Genomic DNA, 20038 nt, shown 5'->3' on the forward strand with positions numbered 1-20038 from the left:
AAAAAGAAAAATACATTGAAGAAAAAAAAAAAAAGGGGAAAGAACTGTACTTGCTAATTAGACTGAAATGCTGAAATGTCTGACCCTTAAATCCACCTGTCTGCCAGAGGTTAAAAAAAATTCTTAGTCCAAGTGCATACAGCAAAATACTGCAAAACAAAATGCATTAGTTAGGCAAATTAACCCTTTCACAGCCAATATATAGCTCACTCTTGGCTCTAAATGGGTAAAAAACAGGCTAGCTGCCAAAGTTACATGTAATAGCTTCTCCCTTTAAAGGATTATACAATCTATTTCTGAACCAGTCCACACCAAGCGCTTATCATGCTAGCCACAATAATGTGCTCAGTACTTATATAAAAAAAAAGGTTTCCAGATTTGATTTTCTTCTTTAAAATCTGCAATTTCCTGCACTGTCCATATATCCCAGTTTTATACAGAGATTGCAGAAAGGGGTACAGCCTCCAGAGGAAGAGAAAAATATTTCATGATTTTTTTTCCCATATTTGTAAAATGAAGTTTCTATGGTAACCTGTGTTTTTCAGTGCGGATCTATATAAAGTCTCTATTTCCACAGGTCCCTTAAGATAAGACAGTGTCTGCTTTTTGGCACCTTTGCTGCTGTTTATGTAACTTCCACAAAATGGGGAAAGAAAAAAAGAAAAAGAAAACATTTTGTAGCCACAGTTTCTATTTTTGGTTGTCTTGTTGATTTGATGCTGCAATTCCCTCGATTTGGGCATCTATGTTAACAGCTATCACTAGGTTCTCTCTCTCCTCAGCTTTAACTCGCTTAATATCAAGTTGGTCCGTCTGATCTCCATTCTGCCGCTTGGTAGGGAGGGAGGCAGAGGCAGACGCGTGGGTCGCTAACATGTGGAGGGGGCTGGCTGTGGCTGAAAGAGATGTAGAAAAAAAACACATTAGATTGTCAGGGGATTATGGGTACAGAACATCACAAAGTGTTTATTTTGTTTTTCCTATTTGCACAAATTAATTATAACAAAAGAATTCAGATTTTAGCACAAACTACTTTTTCTCATGGGAGAATAGATGGGGAGCCCATGGCCCTTGTACAAGGTTACAGTTTTGTTTTTTTATCCATAATAAAAACACCACATGCTACATGTTTTTCGTGTCTATCCTCATCACCAATCAAGAACATGAATGTACATAATGGCAAACTTCTTATACATTTTGTTATATATTCTATAATGGAAAAATAGTGGCATCTTGCGTTTCGCATCTTGTTCTTATAACCAATAAATACATTATGCTCCGGTTATTATCCCTTATGACAGTTATGCCGGTTACAAGTGACCAATCCCATAGGTGTGCTTTGTAATGTCATGTCTCACTAAGGGCACAGGGACTGGCATGATATCAGTATAATTTACTTATGTCAAATATTTACTGTAGTCAAACAGATCTTAATTTTAAATATCAAACCTTATGCGAAATACCAAAATAAAAAAATCCCAAAACCTTTTTCTGCTGGCAATAAAATAAAAAACACAACAGAAAATGTATGCTTAACAGATAAAATCTGCGACTTCATAACTGTTGGGATAATCAACACCACCAGGAGGAGGCAAAGACACCCCAACCAAAGGCTATAAATATCGCTCCCACTTACCCATCCCCCCAGTCATTCGGCCAAGGTAACAAGGAAAAGCAGGAGAAATATTAGGGTGTAGAGGTGCCAGAAGAAAAAAAATAAGGAAGCCAACAAAAATATTATGGATGGGGTCGTGGACTCTCCCTGCCAGGAAAGAAAAGAATTTATCTGGTATGCATAAATTTTGTTTTCCTTCCCAAGGCAGGGAGAAAGTTCACGACTCCATTCATAACTGTTGGGAACCAATACCCAAGCTCCAGAAGACACTGATGAATAAATGCGAGGGACAAAAGAAAAGAAGGCTGACCCTAAACTGATGGCACCACAGCCTGTAACACCTTTCTCCCAAAAGCCGCTTCAGCCAAAGCAAAAACATAAAAAAAAGGTATGCAAGGAGGACCAGGTAGCCGCCTTACAAATCTGATCCATAGAGGCTTTGTTCTTAAAAGCCCAGGAGGAACCACACAGCCCTAGTGGAATGAGCTGTAATACTCTCAGGAGGCTGTTGTCCCGCTGTTTCATAAGCCAAGCGGAAGACACTCCTCAACCAAAAAGGCCCCTGCATTTGCCATTATAGAGAACAAACAAAGATGAGGGCTGCCTAAAGATAAAACTTTAAAGCACGAACAACATCCAGATTATGAAGTAAACGTTCCTTAGGGGAGGAAGGTTTAGGGCAAAAAGGAGGAACAACGATTTACTGATTAATGTTGCGATCTGAGAGTACCTTGGGTAAAAAAAACTAACTTAGTACGCAGGACCGCCTTATCAGCATGAAAAGCAAGATAAGGGGGGTCACATTGTAGAGCAGAAATCTCAGAAACTGTGTGCAGAAGCAATTGCCAACAAAAAACAGAACCTTTCAAGACAAAGGGGCATATCTATCAAGCTCCATATGGAGCTTAAAGCCCCGTGTTTCAGGCGAGCCTTCAGTTATACAAGAGCTGCTGGTGTAATGCTGAATGTGGAGAGCATATTGCTCTCCGCATTCAGCGAGGTCTGTCGGACATGATCCGCAATGTTGGATCATGTCCGACAGGCCTTCATAAATAGGCCCCAAAAGCTTGAGATCAACAGAATGCATGGGCTCAAACAGAGCCTGTTGTAAAGCTTTAAGAACAAGGTTGAGGCTCAAAGGAGGAGCAACATTTCTAAACACTGGTCTGATTCTAACCAGGGCCTTAACAAAGGACTGTACATCTGGGAGATTAGCCAATCTCCTATGCAGCAAAACCGATAGGGACGATATCTGACCCTTCAGCGAACTGGAGGATAATCCCTTTTCCAATCCTTCTTGGAGAAAGGATAAAAGGCCAGAAACCTTCACCTTGTGCCATGAAACACCACGTTCCTCACACCCATGAAGAGAAGTCCACCAAACCTTATGGTAAATACTACCCGTAAAAGGCTTCCGAGCCTGGATTAAGGTATCTATGACCTTATCTGAATACCCTCTCTTGGCTAAAACTAGGCAGTCAAGAGCCATGCAGTCATGAGTAGAGAGTCTAGATTCTGATGAAGAAACTGACCCTGCATTAGGTCCTTACGGTAAGGTAACTTCCAGGGAGGGGAGGAGGACATCCTTATTAGATCTGCAAACCGCGGATCACTCTGGCCTGCTCCTGTTTGATGCAAGCTACTACACAAGGTAGTACAGCCAGCAAAGCCGGACAGATAGCTCGTCGTGCTAATGCACTGTTACAGAGATCTGTGGCAAACCAAGGGTTGCAGGTTCGATCCCGACAAGGTCCACTCAGCCTTTCATCCTTCCGAGATCGGTAAAATGAGTACCATTAAGTTGGGTAATAATAATACCTGTCATCAGTGCCGCAAGTCGATTAAGTTTGAAGTTGTGTGCTATACAAAGTATCCATTATTAATGGAGGGAAAAAAAGATATGAGTCTGAACCTCCAGGGAACCGCTAATGCGTCTACCCATCTGCTTGAGGATCTCTCAATCTCGACCCGTACCTGGGTAGTTTAGCATTGAGACGAGAGGCCATGAGATCCATCTCCCAACACCCCCACCTGAGGGTTATCTCTGAAAATACCTCAGATGGAGGGACCACTCCCCCGGGTGAAAGAACTGCCTGCTGAAAAAGTCTGCTTCCCAGTTTTCCACCCCCGGAATGTGAATCGCTGAGACACAACAGTTGTGGGTCTCCACCCACTGAAATATTTGGGACACCTCGTTCATCGCTAAGGAACTTCTTGTTCCTGCCTAATGGTTTATGTACGCAACCGAGGTAATATTGTCCGATCGAAATCTGATATGCTGGGGCCAAGCCCTCAGAGCATTGAGAATCAGGCACAGCTCTAGAATATTGAAAGGCTTGCATCCATAGTCACAATCTCCCAGGACGGTCTCAAGAAGCATGTGCCTAGAGACAGATGATTCTGACAGAGCCACCAAGAAAGAGATTATCTCAACTGGCTGTCTAAGACAATCTGCTGAGACAGGTTCAAGTGATCTCCGTTTCATTGTCTGAGCATGCATAGTTGTAGATGTCCGAGATGGAAGCGAGCAAAAGGAATAATGTCCATAGAAGACACCATTAGACCGATCACTTCCATACACTGAGCCACCAATGGATTTGAGTTGGATTGCAGGGAAAGACAAGCCGAAGCTAGCTAGGAACGCCTCTGGTCTGTCAGAAAGATCCTCATGGAAACTGAGTCTATGATGGTATCCAGGAAAACCACCCTGGTAGAGGGAATCCGAACTCTCTTCTAGATTTATCTTGCAACCATGAGTCCAAATGAGACTCGGTAGTGAATCCGAAGGAGACTCAGTAGTGAGTACGAATGATCACTTGCTAAAGGAAAAGAGGGAGCCTGAACCAAGATATTGTCCAGGTAAGAAGCTACGGCAATACCTTAAGATCTGGACACGGCTAGAAGAGCACCCAGAACCTTTGTAAATATTCTGGGAGCAGTAGCTAAGCCAAATGGAAGTGCTTTGAATTGGAAGTGCTGGTGCAGAAAAGCGAACCTCAGGAAATAGAAGTGGTCCCTGTGGATCGGGACATGGAGATATGCATCCTTTAGGTCTATCGTGGTCATGTACTGTCCCTCCTGGATTAAGGGAAGGATGGACCTGAGTCTCCATTCTTGAAGGATAGAACGGAATGTTCCCTCCTTTTTGGGAACTAAGAAGAGATTTGAATAAAAACCTAGACCCCTTTGAGAAGCAGGCACCAGGACTATTACTCCTAAAGAGGAAAGATCCCAAACTCAATCTAGGAAGGCTGCTCTCTTCTCTGGCCTTAAAGACAGTCTCGAGAGGATACATCTTTCTTTGGGATGATGAGATTTGAATCCTATCTTTTATCCCTGGGACACAATGTCTAACACCCAAGGATCCTGAACGTCTTGCGCCCAGACCTCTGAGAAGAGACAATCTGCACCCTACCTGATCCGACCCGTATCAGGGGCTGTCCCTTCTTTCAGACTGGTTATCGGCGGGCTTCTTACAGTCTTGGAACAAATCCAAGCAGACTTCTGAGTACCCTTAGCCTGTTCGGGCATGCAGGCGGACTGAGCCGTCTGAGACTTGTCAGATCGAAAGGACCGAAAATGAGATGACTGGCGACCTTTAGGTCTCGCATTCTTATCCTGTGGGAGGAAGGAACCCATTCCTCCTGTAACCATAGAAATGATTGAAGCCACACCAGGACCGAATAAAACCATCCCCTTATAAAGGTAAGGAAAGAGGCCTGGATTTGGAAACAATATTAACTGACCAAGACTTTAACCAAAGTGCCCTGCGAGCACGGGCCGCAAATCCTGAAGCCTTAGCATTCAGACGAACAATCTACATATTAGCATCACATATAAAGGAAATGTCAGAAACAGAGATATGATGTATAAAATACACCAAGTAGCGCTGTACAATTATACTGAATATTCACAAAAAAAAAAAAAAAAAAAAGACATAAGTGAATAAATAAATAAATCCCAATGCTAATGAAACAAAGAACTAGTTTAAACAAACTATATATTAAAAAATTAATATTAATATATTAAACTAACAAATAAAAGTCCAAGAAAGAAGAGTTTCCTGTGTCCAGTCCTATACTCACTGCCCAGAGCACAACACAGAGCAAAACTCAGCGAAATCCAGAAACTAGGATCCCACATTGGCGCCCGACCCTAAGAGGGTGTAGAAAATTCGGGAAAAACCGAGAACCAGAACCGAAGCAAACAAGGCAACCCCAATAAAACCGGGTTACAGCTAGAAGAAGCCTCTAGCAGCGAAAAAGGCGAACCAGGCCCCCACGTGGCAAGTCACAGGCTAGCCACCCCAAGCACTGCTGCTGGAGCACAGAGAATGCAGGCATGAACCTGCATACCGACAAGCGCTCCACCATTGATCCTCGAAGAGGATCCATTAAAAGTGGAACAAAACGAGGTCCAGAGACCCTAGGAGTCTAAAAACCACCCAGACGACTAAGGACCAAAAAAAACGCAAAAAACGCCCTAGCGGAGAAGGCCCTGTCCCCGTGAAGGAGAACCAAAGCAATGTGGCGGATACCACCGACCCAGCCCCGGAAGAGTGTGGCATGCTCAATCTCTCCCGGTATGCGGATCTGAAGGCCCGGATGTAGATGTAGAGAGTAGTTTGTGAAAACAAACAATAAAACAAAACACACAAGGTCTCGCCGGACCCGCTAGGCGCAACAGGCGTCACTAACACAACAAAGTGCACACAAATTCCGGACCCAACAGTCCGCGAACAACTTCCAAGGAAGTAACAGAAAACAAGTCCATCCCAGGAATTCCAGAGGGAACATCAAATAAAGTATCCGAACCGGATGAAAGAAAAAAAAAAAAAAAAGGCAGCCCGAAGGCATCCGCCAAAAAATACTCTGGGAAAGGACATGAGCGACCGACAGGAGACGATCAACATCCCAAATAGTCTAGCTCGAAGCACCATTCGATGACACAGTCCCCAACTGATAAAGGAGAGGATCTCCCAATAAGTCGAAAAGACAGTAGAATGTGCAGCCGCGCAATCCGATAACGAAAGGTGCAACATGGAGGAATATTCACCCCGTAGGTAACTGAATAGACCCACCCGAAGTCTGGACACCCGGGATAATCGGGCAAGAACACAGCCGCGCAGAAACCTCTGGATCCTGCAGGCGAACCAGCGGCATCAAGATATTGAAGCTGCCATCTCCAGGGGAAACAAACTACCCTGTGCGGAGGGAGAATTAACGTTAGGGTTATCCGCAAATGTAGAGGAAGGGTGCTGTTGGGAATCCGCCGTTTGAGGAACAGAGCCCCCAAAGGCTGATGGCTCAATAGGCCCCTGGCTCCCCGAACCCAAGCGCTCTAAGAAGGCACAAGAGACAGGACTGATAAACCTGCGTCAGTGGGGCCGAACCACCTTCCTCACAAGAGGAAGAATCGGAATCAGAAACGACAGTCTCAGCTTTAGAATCCATCATGGTTAAAACCAAAGAGAATTAGGACAATATAAAAAAATGAACGACACCTGACACCCACAAAGGCTGGGGCACTCACCACCTCCTATGACCAGAACCAAACGAAGCAGAAAATCTTTGTCGCCACAAGGACAGGAATGCGGAAGCGAACAAACCCAGCGTAACAACGCCCGGTCATAAGGTGAACAGTAAAGTCCAAAAAAGCATGACTAAAGAACCCCACTCTGTTCACAAATCCCACCTAAGGAAGGAATTATCCCATGATTCCTAGATCCGAACAGAGGAGTCTCACTGAGACCCAAACCTACCTGTCACATAACATAACAGTCATATTGATAAAATGAAACAATCTTACCGGAATCTACGCCGTGGAACAGGAACACGGCCGTTCAAGTGTGACAGATAGTAGCGTCGCCTCCGTCATTGACTTGAGAGAAGACAGCAAGTAGCGAAGTGAAGGGTCGGCAACGTCAAGTGCTAGAGGAGCTGTTAATATGAGTTGGGATGGTGTCGCAGAGAGAACTCCCACAGCATCTCCGGACTAACATTCTCCCAGGCCCTCACTGAGAGACTAACAGGACTACTTAAAACTCCTGTCCCATTGCGAAGAGTACTACCCTCCATGAGAGACACACTTTATGTACAAATTAATAAAAGTAATTTCTTTAAAAATTAAAACTTCTGACACTTCTCTGCCAAACTCCTGGGACGAAAGGCAAAGAATGACTGGGGGATAGGGGAAGTGGGAGGAGTATTTGAGCCTTTGCCTCCTCCTGGTGGCCAGGTTCTTATTTCCCCACAAGTAATGAATGCGGCTGTGGACTCTTTCCCATTAGGAAGAAAAAAGGAGATCCAATTTTCTCCCATTCACTGGAAATAATACTCGCCATACGGACTGGGACCGGAAAGGTCTCAGGGGCCTTACTGTCCACGTAGACCCCATCAAGCTGAGGGATCTTAGGTTCCTCTGTGAGTTTAGTCTCTGGAACCTCCAAGGTGGCCAACACATCCTTCAATAGGAAATGGAGGATTACATTTTGGTTGAGGGGAGAGGATAGACATCTCTTGGAAAACAGAGTCCTGAGAGGTAGATGGCTCAGAAGGGGGTAATTTATCAGAAGGTATAACATTTCTAGAGCCCTTCTTTTTTTTAAAACAACCGCCAGACAAATGGAACAGAACTGGGAAGGAGGGCATACCATGGCCTCCTGACAATAAAGGCAGTTATTATAAATATTAATTGCAGCCAAAGAACCCTCAGAGGGGTTAATGTTAGAGTCCTCCATAGCTAAGTAATAGGTTCTCCTAACCGTTATGGAGCAAAATTAACTAAGGACCGTTTAATCCTTTTTTTTTTACGCTTCTTTTCAGTGATTTGTTTTAATAAGTGTGAAAGAAAAAAAAAACTGTTTCTAAGAACCAAAAAATAATCCAAAAAACAGTAAAATCCCCACAAAAATAGGGAGCGAAAGAAAAGTATCATAATAATAATAATACACACAATAACATATCATCTCCAGACATACAGCTCGTCATATCCTTAAATCCAGCATTTGGATCTGCTGACTATAAGAAGAGGCCAAGAGTATGTGCTCATATATGTAAAGATGTGTATACATATCTGTGTGTGCATAGGTAAATACGTACCTGTGTGTAATAAATATATATATATATATATATATATACATATATACACACACACACACACACTTATTTGCATACACAATATATATATATATATATATATATATATATACACACACACAACTTGTGTAGCCTTCCTCCCCCCACAATCCCTGTAACTTTCTCTCCACCATAAAAAAAAATCAAACATAATAAACCTCCCGCAAAGAAAAACAAACCCACCCTAAAACGCAAAGATAAAAAAATAAATAAAAAAAATCCATCCCTATCCATAACCCAGCACCCTGAAGGAAAAAAAAAGGGAGCGTGGAGGGGTGAAATTGGGGGTCAAAGGCCAAGGGAGAGAAAATTGCCTCCTCGGATACAGCACTGTCGACCCCCCATACCACCCTCACCATGCAGGGGTGATATATATATATATATAAAAAATTCTCTATTGGTTATGTGAGCCGCTATGAGGTAATAGCGCTGTTCTTTGATTGGCTGAGCCTCAAAGGTTTTGGGTAGACTCTGGAGAGTGGAAGTAAGGAGATTTTTAGTCTTTCATCTAAACTCTTTGTTACCACAATTTTTACCAAAAAAATTTCAATCGTCATTCTACTCCACTTTGTGTTCTATACTCCCATCTTCCTCTTTCCTCCTCCTCCTTTGGTGTCTTAGAGCCACTCTTCATCTCTCATTCTCCCTTGTCCAACTCCTCAATCCCCGCTCTTAGAACTCCTTTCTCTCCTACCCAACTTCTTCGGTTATCCTTGTCATCGCTCCTCCTTATTCCTCTCAATGCTTTCCTCCTCTTTCAGTCATTTGTTTTTTCTTTCTGGCACATGCCTCCTCTCTCCCTTTCTTGGCCTTGTCCTCACTCCCCCCCCCCCGATTCTTAAGTGAAACACTGTTTTCTGCCCTTGTTAGAGGTACAATGACATCTGACATTCAGTGCACCCTGTAATGCAGTTTCTGATAATAAAAACACATTGTGACAGAGAAATTAGTATATTTTATCTATTCTCCATTAATGCATTTTCTTTAATCTTCTGTAAATCTGCTGTTGGTGGCCATCTTTCATTTGGCCATTGGATGGAAGCAATAAATCTCCACTGTTATGTCTTTTCTAAAAGTGGATACATATAAATAGGGAGGTAATGAACTTTGTCCTTAACATTTCCCTTAAATCATAATCATTGTCTCCATAATGTCTGTACATCAGCCATCTTTAATACAGGCAACCATTATTTATGAAGTAAAAGGGGAGTATGATGAAAAAAAAAAAAAAAAAAAAAAAAAAGTGAGGTCCTCCACAACTTTATAGTCCCAGATTTTAAAGCAAGTATGGGGTTTCAGTCAATTAGGAGATATTGGTTTCATGGAGAGAGGAGGGGATGCAGAGAGGAGGAGAGGGCTCAGTTTGAAGTGTCCTTCCTGCCACCCTCCATTAGCCCGAATCTCCCGCGGACTGTACATGTGACTTGCTGAGAAGCTGTCACTGGAACCAGGACCCATCGTGTGACGAAGGGACTCCACCTGTGAGGGGGGATAAGAGTCTCCATTTAACCCCTGCATCGCCATGAACATATCATTAGATCCAGACAGATTGAATGAGCCACCAGAACCTGCAGAAGTAGGTGTTGTTGGCGAATTGGCCCCACTGTGGCCTCCCTGGGTCACAGTAACGGCTGTCTTCACGGCATAGATATTTGCCGCCTCCTGGAATTTCCCAATGTTTTTTTTGTACCGGATTCTCGTTATCAAACCAGTTTGAGACCTGTGACACTGTGATGCCGCATTTTTTGGCTAGTTCTTCCTTGGCTTCTTCGCTAGGGTATGGGTTGCTCAGATGCGAGTAAAAATATTAATTGAGGACCTCTGTGGCTTGTTTACTGAAATTTCTCCTCTTTCTCCTTGCATCCAGGAATCGAGAGCGGAGAATCATAACGGCTTCACAAGTACTCTGTTTCAGCTGCATCTGAATGGAACTTAACTTTCTATGGATAATCCCTACCATACGCTCAATTTCCTTGGGAGAGATAGGCCTGGTTCTGCTCTGCTCCCTCAAATTCATAACGTGGGTTGTGAATTCATTACATGCCTGTTCATACTTCTCCAGCTCCGCATGGTAAATCTGTCGGATTTGAGATAATTTATTCCTATAATCTGAATGTTCGATGGAATTGTCGGGGGAAACGCCACCTGAAGCCGCAGCTGCTGCTGAACCTCCTCCCTTTTCCAGTCCTGCAAGCCCATAAGCAAGCAGCATATTGTCCAAACGCATAAGTTGGGGGTCAACGGGTTCTTCCTCTTGGTTGTTGCGTATGCTCAGACCTGTTTTCTCTTTAATCTCACACAAAACGCTGAAGAGAGCTGGCTTCATTCTGTGACAGTTTAAGGCATGTTTCTTCGCCTGGGCTTCGTCTAAGCTTTGGTCGATGATAGTCATGATCTGTTGCAATATATCGCCGATATCCTGTTTCCGAGGTTTCCCATTGTCTGATGGGGGGTCGTGCATTGGGTGTGGGGTTAACATTTGTGGTCCTCCATGGATGCCATGTCCAGGAATTCCCACACCTCTGGCCTGGAGTAGCCTCCTTTGTTCATCCATATTGGCAAAAATATCGTCTAGTTCTCTCTCAATATCCCTTAAATTGTAGCGTTAAAAATGGATACAAATGTTACAATTTGCTCGTTCTATTTATAAACAAATCTTTCTACCGCAAACTACTCCCCTTCTTTCTTCTACCAACCCCAGCCCGCTTCTTAAAACAACTATTTTTCTTCTTTTTTTTCTTCCAAAAAAATTTGACTACAGATCGCACGTTTATAAATCACCCAGTTTTTTTTAAGGTTTAAGTCCTTAAGGATAAACGGCTGTTTCTTTCTTCTTCTCTCTTGAAAGTGTCTTCTCCTCCTTGGATATAACGCTCTGTTTCTCCCCCAACAATACAATAAGCTTCTCTTCACCACCCCAAATGGTGAATAGCTGGGGAGAAGTGGGCCCGTTTTTATCCTTAAATAAACTTAGAGAACAAATAAGGCATCTCAACCCTGCTGTAGGCTGGGTTGCTCACCCACTACTAGTAACTCAGGCTAGAACTAGTAGTCTGTGTACTCTCCACAGATCGGAGCAGATTTTCAGATGCGCCACAGCTGAAGCCGGTCACGTGGGGGCAAGTTAGACCCACCTACACTACTGATCTAAGCACACAAAGACACATTGCGCAGTGTCAAATAAAATAAAGGCTACAGTCCATATTTAAAAACTTACCCAGTTTCCATCGGTCTCAAGGGACCCTCAAGCCGCGAATTTCAACCCCTACAAGTGCTCCACTAAATCCCCACATGCTCTAAAAAATAAACCTCAACTCCCGAGGTCACTCCTCTGATCCCTCAGGAGTAAAGCAAGAAAACCCACACTGTGAGCTTACTTCAAACGTCCCTTAATAGAGAAACATATCCCCTAAATAAAATTTAAAGGACTTACTACTCAGGAATTGCGCTGTGGAGCACACACACAGCTGCTCAAAGGTGTGACAGACTTCTCCTCTGACAGGTAACTGAGTGGGAAAAAGGATAAGTAGTGTAACTCGTCTACACCGATTTCCTATGGGTAGTTAGTAAATTATCCATAAGTCTAACAGAGAACATTCCCTGATGCATAAGGATCTAACCTTCACCACTACTCTCACTACGAGATTTATATGGCTACTCCAATATCCTAGTCCTCTCTAAAAGGGAAAATACCCATTAAAGGACCATCTTCTTTCTTCTAACCCTTTCTCTGCCATCCTCCTCTAGTGACAAAAGGCAAAGAATGACAAGGGGGATGGGGAAGTGGGAGGAATATTTATAGCCTTTGGCTGGGGTGTCTTTGCCTCCTCCTGAAGGCCAGGTGTTGATATTCCCAACAGTTATGAATGAAGTTGTAGACTCTCCTTGCCTTGGGAAGGAAAAACAAAATTTATGCTTACCTGATAAATTTCTCTCTTTTGCAATGTACCGAGTCCACGGATTCATCCTAACTTGTGGGATATTGTCCTTCCTGACAGGAAGTAGCAAAGAGAGCACCACAGCAGAGTTGTCTATATAGCTCCCCCCTTAACTCCACCCCCCCAGTCATTCAACCGAAGGCCAAGGAAGAAAAGGAGAAACTATAAGGTGCAGAGGTGACTGAAGTTTACTTAAAAAATACTATCTGTGGCAGGCCGTGGACTCGGTACATCGCAAAAGAAAGAAATTTATCAGGTAAGCATAAATTTTGTTTTCTTTTGCATGATGTACCGAGTCCACAGATTCATCCTAACTTGTGGGATACCAATACCAAAGCTTTAGGACACGGATGAAGGCAGGGACAAGACAGGAACCTAAACGGAAGGCACCACTGCTTGCCAAACCTCTCTCCCAAAAATAGCCTCAGAAGAAGCAAAAGTATCAAATCTGTAAAATTTGGAAAAAGTGTGAAGGGACGACCAAGTCGCAGCCTTACAAATCTGTTCCACAGATGCATCGTTTTTAAAAGCCCATGTGGAAACCACAGCCCTAGTAGAATGAGCCGTAATTCTTTCAGGAGGCTACTGTCCAGCAGTCTCATATGCCAGGCGGTTACTATTTCTCAGCCAAAAAGAAAGAGGTAGCCGTAGCTTTCTGACCCCTACGCTTTCCAGAATAAACAATGAATAATGAAGATGATTGACGGAAATCCTTAGTTGCCTGTAAGTAAAACTTTAAGGCACGAACCACGTCCAAGTTGTGCAACAGACTTTCCTTCTTACAGGAAGGATTAGGACACAGAGAAGGAACAACAATTTCTTGATTGATATTCCTGTTAGTAACAACCTTAGGTAGGAACCCAGGCTTGGTACGCAAGACCACCTTATCAGCATGGAACACAAGATAAGGAGAGTCACATTGTAATGCAGATAGTTCAGAAACTCTTCGAGCTGAAGAGATAGCAACTAGGAACAAAACTTTCCAAGATAAAAGCTTAATATCTATGGAATGCATGGGTTCAAACAGAACCCCCTGAAGAACTCTAAGAACTAAATTTAGACTCCATGGCGGAGCAATAGGTTTAAACACAGGCTTAATTCTAACTAAAGCCTGACAAAAAGCCCGAACGTCTGGAACATCTGCCAGACGCTTGTGCAACAAAATAGACAGAGCAGATATCTGTCCCTTAGGGAACTAGCTGATAATCCTTTCTCCAATCCCTCTTGGAGAAAAGACAAAATCCTAGGAATCCTGATTTTACTCAAGGAGAAGCCTTTGGATTCGCACCAAAAAAGATATTTACGCCATATCTTATGATAAATTTTCCTGGTAACAGGCTTTCGAGCCTGAATCAACGTATTTATGACCGACTCAGAGAAAACAGAATTTATGTTTACCTGATAAATTACTTTCTCCAACGGTGTGTCCGGTCCACGGCGTCATCCTTACTTGTGGGATATTCTCTTCCCCAACAGGAAATGGCAAAGAGCCCAGCAAAGCTGGTCACATGATCCCTCCTAGGCTCCGCCTACCCCAGTCATTCGACCGACGTTAAGGAGGAATATTTGCATAGGAGAAACCATATGATACCGTGGTGACTGTAGTTAAAGAAAATAAATTATCAGACCTGATTAAAAAACCAGGGCGGGCCGTGGACCGGACACACCGTTGGAGAAAGTAATTTATCAGGTAAACATAAATTCTGTTTTCTCCAACATAGGTGTGTCCGGTCCACGGCGTCATCCTTACTTGTGGGAACCAATACCAAAGCTTTAGGACACGGATGAAGGGAGGGAGCAAATCAGGTCACCTAAATGGAAGGCACCACGGCTTGCAAAACCTTTCTCCCAAAAAATAGCCTCAGTAGAAGCAAAAGTATCAAACTTGTAAAATTTGGTAAAAGTGTGCAGTGAAGACCAAGTCGCTGCCCTACATATCTGATCAACAGAAGCCTCGTTCTTGAAGGCCCATGTGGAAGCCACAGCCCTAGTGGAATGAGCTGTGATTCTTTCAGGAGGCTGCCGTCCGGCAGTCTCGTAAGCCAATCTGATGATGCTTTTAATCCAAAAAGAGAGAGAGGTAGAAGTTGCTTTTTGACCTCTCCTGTTACCAGAATAAACAACAAACAAGGAAGATGTTTGTCTAAAATCCTTTGTAGCATCTAAATAGAATTTTAGAGCGCGAACAACATCCAAATTGTGCAACAAACGTTCCTTCTTCGAAACTAGTTTCGGACACAAAGAAGGCACGACTATCTCCTGGTTAATGTTTTTGTTAGAAACAACTTTTGGAAGAAAACCAGGTTTAGTACGTAAAACCACCTTATCTGCATGGAACACCAGATAAGGAGGAGAACACTGCAGAGCAGATAATTCTGAAACTCTTCTAGCGGAAGAAATTGCAGCCAAAAACAAAACTTTCCAAGATAATAACTTAATATCAACGGAATGTAAGGGTTCAAACGGAACCCCCTGAAGAACTGAAAGAACTAAGTTGAGACTCCAAGGAGGAGTCAAAGGTTTGTAAACAGGCTTGATTCTAACCAGAGCCTGAACAAAGGCTTGAACATCTGGCACAGCTGCCAGCTCTTTGTGAAGTAACACAGACAAGGCAGAAATCTGTCCCTTCAAGGAACTTGCAGATAATCCTTTCTCCAATCCTTCTTGAAGAAAGGATAGAATCCTAGGAATCTTTACCTTGTCCCAAGGGAATCCTTTAGATTCACACCAACAGATATATTTTTTCCATATTTTGTGGTAAATTTTTCTAGTTACAGGCTTTCTGGCCTGAACAAGAGTATCAATAACAGAATCTGAGAACCCTCGCTTTGATAAGATCAAGCGTTCAATCTCCAAGCAGTCAGCTGGAGTAGGACCAGATTCGGATGTTCGAACGGACCTTGAACAAGAAGGTCTCGTCTCAAAGGTAGCTTCCATGGTGAAGCCGATGACATATTCACCAGATCTGCCTACCAAGTCCTGCGTGGTTACGCAGGAGCTATCAAGATCACCTACGCCCTCTCCTGATTGATCCTGGCTACCAGCCTGGGGATGAGAGGAAACGGCGGGAATACATAAGCTAGGTTGAAGGTCCAAGGTGCTACTAGTGCATCTACTAGAGTCGCCTTGGGATCCCTGGATCTGGACCCGTAGCAAGGAACCTTGAAGTTCTGACGAGAGGCCATCAGATCCATGTCTGGAATGCCCCACAGTTGAGTGATTTGGGCAAAGATTTCCGGATGGAGTTCCCACACCCCCGGATGCAATGTCTGACGAATCAGAAAATCCGCTTCCCAAGTTTCCACTCCTGGGATGTGGATTGCAGACAGGTGGCAGGAGCGAGTCTCCGCCCATTGAATGATTTTGGTCACTTCTTCCATCGCCAGGGAACTCCTTGTTCCCCCCTGATGGTTGATGTACGCAACAGTCGTCATGTTGTCTGATTGAAACCGTATGAACTTGGCCCTCGCTAGCTGAGGCCAAGCCTTGAGAGCATTGAATATCGCTCTCAGTTCCAGAATATTTATCGGTAGAAGAGATTCTTCCCGAGACCAAAGACCCTGAGCTTTCAGGGATCCCCAGACCGCGCCCCAGCCCATCAGACTGGCGTCGGTCGTGACAATGACCCACTCTGGTCTGCGGGAGGTCACCCCTTGCGACAGGTTGTCCAGGGACAGCCACCAACGGAGTGAGTCTCTGGTCCTCTGATTTACTTGTATCTTCGGAGACAAGTCTGTATAGTCCCCATTCCACTGACTGAGCATACACAATTGAAATGGTCTTAGATGAATGCGCGCAAAAGGAACTATGTCCATTGCCGCTACCATCAAACCTATCACTTCCATGCACTGTGCTATGGAAGGAAGAGGAACGGAAGGAAGTATCCGACAAGAGTTTAGAAGTTTTGTTTTTCTGGTCTCTGTCAGAAAAATCCTCATTTCTAAGGAGTCTATTATTGTTCCCAAGAAGGGAACCCTTGTCGACGGAGATAGAGAACTCTTTTCCACGTTCACTTACCATCCGTGAGATCTGAGAAAGGCCAGGACTATGTCCGTGTGAGCCTTTGCTTGAGGAAGGGACGACGCTTGAATCAGAATGTCGTCCAAGTAAGGTACTACAGCAATGCCCCTTGGTCTTAGCACCGCCAGAAGGGACCCTAGTACCTTTGTGAAAATCCTTGGAACAGTGGCTAATCCGAAAGGAAGCGCCACGAACTGGTAATGCTTGTCCAGGAATGCGAACCTTAGGAACCGATGATGTTCCTTGTGGACAGGAATATGTAGATACGCATCCTTTAAATCCACCGTGGTCAAGAATTGACCTTCCTGGATGGAAGGATTGTTCGAATGGTTTCCATTTTGGACGATGGAACCTTGAGAAACTTGTTTAGGATCTTGAGATCTAAGATTGGTCTGAACGTTCCCTCTTTTTTGGGAACTACGAACAGATTGGAGTAGAACCCCATCCCTCGTTCTTTTAATGGAACAGGATGAATCACTTCCAGAAGATAACCTTGGAAGACTATTTCTAGCGCCCAAGGATCCAGAACATCTCTTGCCCAAGCCTGAGTGAAGAGAGAGAGTCTGCCCCCCACCAAATCCGGTCCCGGATCGGGGGCCCGCATCTCATGCTGTCTTGGGAGCAGTGGCAGGTTTCTTGGCCTGCTTTCCTTTGTTCCAGCCTTGCCTTGGTCTCCAGGCTGGATTGGCTTGAGAAGTATTACCCTCCTGCTAGAGGACGTAGCACTTGGGGCTGGTCCGTTTCTGCGAAAGGGACGAAAATTAGGTTTATTTTTGGCCTTGAAAGACCTATCCTGAGGAAGGGCGTGGCCCTTGCCCCCAGTGATATCAGAGATAAACTCTTTCAAGTCAGGGCCAAACAGTGTTTTCCCCTTGAAAGGAATGTCAAACAATTTGTTCTTGGAAGACGCATCCGCTGACCAAGATTTTAACCAAAGCGCTCTGCGCGCCACAATAGCAAACCCAGAATTTTTCGCCGCTAACCTAGCCAATTGCAAGGTGGCGTCTAGGGTGAAAGAATTAGCCAATTTAAGAGCACGAATTCTGTCCATAATCTCCTCATAAGAAGAAGAATTACTAATAATCGCCTTTTCTAGCTCATCGCACCAGAAACACGCGGCTGTAGTGACAGGGACAATGCATGCAATTGGTTGTAGAAGGTAACCTTGCTGAACAAACATCTTTTTTAGCAAACCTTCTAATTTTTTATCCATAGGATCTTGGAAAGCACAACTATCTTCTATGGGTATAGTGGTGCGCTTGTTTAGAGTAGAAACCGCCCCCTCGACCTTGGGGACTGTCTGCCATAAGTCCTTTCTGGGGTCGACTATAGGAAACAATTTTTTAAATATGGGGGGAGGTACGAAAGGTACACCGGGCCTGTCCCATTCTTTATTAACAATGTACGCCACCCGCTTGAGTATAGGAAAAGCTTCGGGGGGCCCCGGGGCCTCTAGGAACTTGTCCATTTTACATAGTGTTTCTGGAATGACCAGATAATCACAATCATCCAAATTGGATAACACCTCCTTAAGCAGAGCGCGGAGATGTTCCAACTTAAATTTAAAAGTAATCACATCAGGTTCAGCTTGTTGAGAAATTTTTCCTGAATCTGAAATTTCTCCCTCAGACAAAACCTCCCTGGCCCCCTCAGACTGGTGTAGGGGCCCTTCAGAAACAATATCATCAGCGGCCTCATGCTCTTCAGTATTTTCTAAAACAGAGCAGTCGCGCTTTCGCTGATAAGAGGGCATATTGGCTAAAATGTTTTTGATAGAATTATCCATTACAGCCGTTAATTGTTGCATAGTAAGGAGTATTGGCGCGCTAGATGTACTAGGGGCCTCCTGTATGGGCAAAACTGGTGTAGACGAAGGAGGGGATGATGCAGTACCATGCTTACTCCCCTCACTTGAGGAATCATCTTGGGCATCATTTTTACTAAATTTATTATTTAAATGAGAAGGAACCTTGGCTTCCCCACAGTCAGAACACAATCTATCTGGTAGTTCAGACATGTTAAACAGGCATAAACTTGATAACAAAGCACAAAAAACGTTTTAAAATAAAACCGTTACTGTCACTTTAAATTTTAAACTGAACACACTTTATTACTGCAATTGCGAAAAAGTATGAAGGAATTGTTCAAAATTCACCAAAATTTCACCACAGTGTCTTAAAGCCTTAAATTTGGAAGCTTTAACCCTTAAAATAACGGAACCGGAGCCGTTTTTATATTTAACCCCTTTACAGTCCCTGGAATCTGCTTTGCTGAGACCCAACCAAGCCCAAAGGGGAATACGATACCAAATAATGCCTTCAGAAAGACTTTTCTATGTATCAGAGCTCCACACACATGCAGCTGCATGTCATGCTGTTCTCAAAAACAAGTGCGCCATACCGGCGCGAAAATGAGGCTCTGACTATGATTAGGGAAAGCCCCAATAGAATAAAGTGTCTAAAACAGTGCCTGCCGATATTATTTTACAAAAAATACCCAGATTAAATGATTCCTCAAGGCTAAATATGTGTAAATATGATCGATTTAGCCCAGAAAATGTCTAGTCTTAATAAGCCCTTGTGAAGCCCTTATTTACTGTGTGAATAAAAATGGCTTACCGGATCCCATAGGGAAAATGACAGCTTCCAGCATTACATCGTCTTGTTAGAATGTGTCATACCTCAAGCAGCAAAAGACTGCTCACTGTTCCCCCAACTGAAGTTAATTCCTCTCAACAGTCCTGTGTGGAACAGCCATGGATTTTAGTAACGGTTGCTAAAATCATTTTCCTCATACAAACAGAAATCTTCATCTCTTTCTGTTTCAGAGTAAATAGTACATACCAGCACTATTTTAAAATAACAAACTCTTGATTGAATAATAAAAACTACAGTTAAACACTAAAAAACTCTAAGCCATCTCCGTGGAGATGTTGCCTGTACAACGGCAAAGAGAATGACTGGGGTAGGCGGAGCCTAGGAGGGATCATGTGACCAGCTTTGCTGGGCTCTTTGCCATTTCCTGTTGGGGAAGAGAATATCCCACAAGTAAGGATGACGCCGTGGACCGGACACACCTATGTTGGAGAAACCCCGCTTTGATAGAATCAAGTGTTCAATCTCCAAGCAGTCAGTTGCAGAGAAATTAGATTTGGATGCTTGAATGGACCTTGAATCAGAAGGTAATGTCTCAATGGCAGAGACCATGGTGGAAGGGATGACATGTCCACCAGGTCTGCATACCAAGTCCTGCGTGGCCACGCAGGCGCTATCAAAATCACCGATGCTCTCTCCTGTTTGATTCTGGCAATCAGACGTGGAAGGAGAGGG

At 43.8% G+C, this 20038-nt stretch overlaps 1 protein-coding gene and 1 pseudogene across 1 annotated transcript in view; both read right to left on the reverse strand.

Annotated features, from left to right (window-relative positions):
- The window catches only part of FOXK2 (forkhead box K2), a 525324-nt gene that overhangs the window by 464 nt on the left and 504822 nt on the right, over positions 1-20038 (reverse strand). The window contains exon 10 of the mRNA XM_053688868.1: positions 1-896. This exon is cut by the window's left edge and continues 464 nt beyond it. Coding sequence (XP_053544843.1) covers positions 691-896 — 206 coding nt within the window. The 3' untranslated portion in view covers positions 1-690. The remainder of the gene's footprint in view (positions 897-20038) is intronic.
- Positions 10008-11801, reverse strand: LOC128656468 (pre-B-cell leukemia transcription factor 2-like; annotated as a pseudogene).

The sequence above is a fragment of the Bombina bombina genome, chromosome 1 (assembly GCF_027579735.1).
Source record: "Bombina bombina isolate aBomBom1 chromosome 1, aBomBom1.pri, whole genome shotgun sequence".
NCBI classification, from domain to species: Eukaryota; Metazoa; Chordata; class Amphibia; order Anura; family Bombinatoridae; genus Bombina; species Bombina bombina.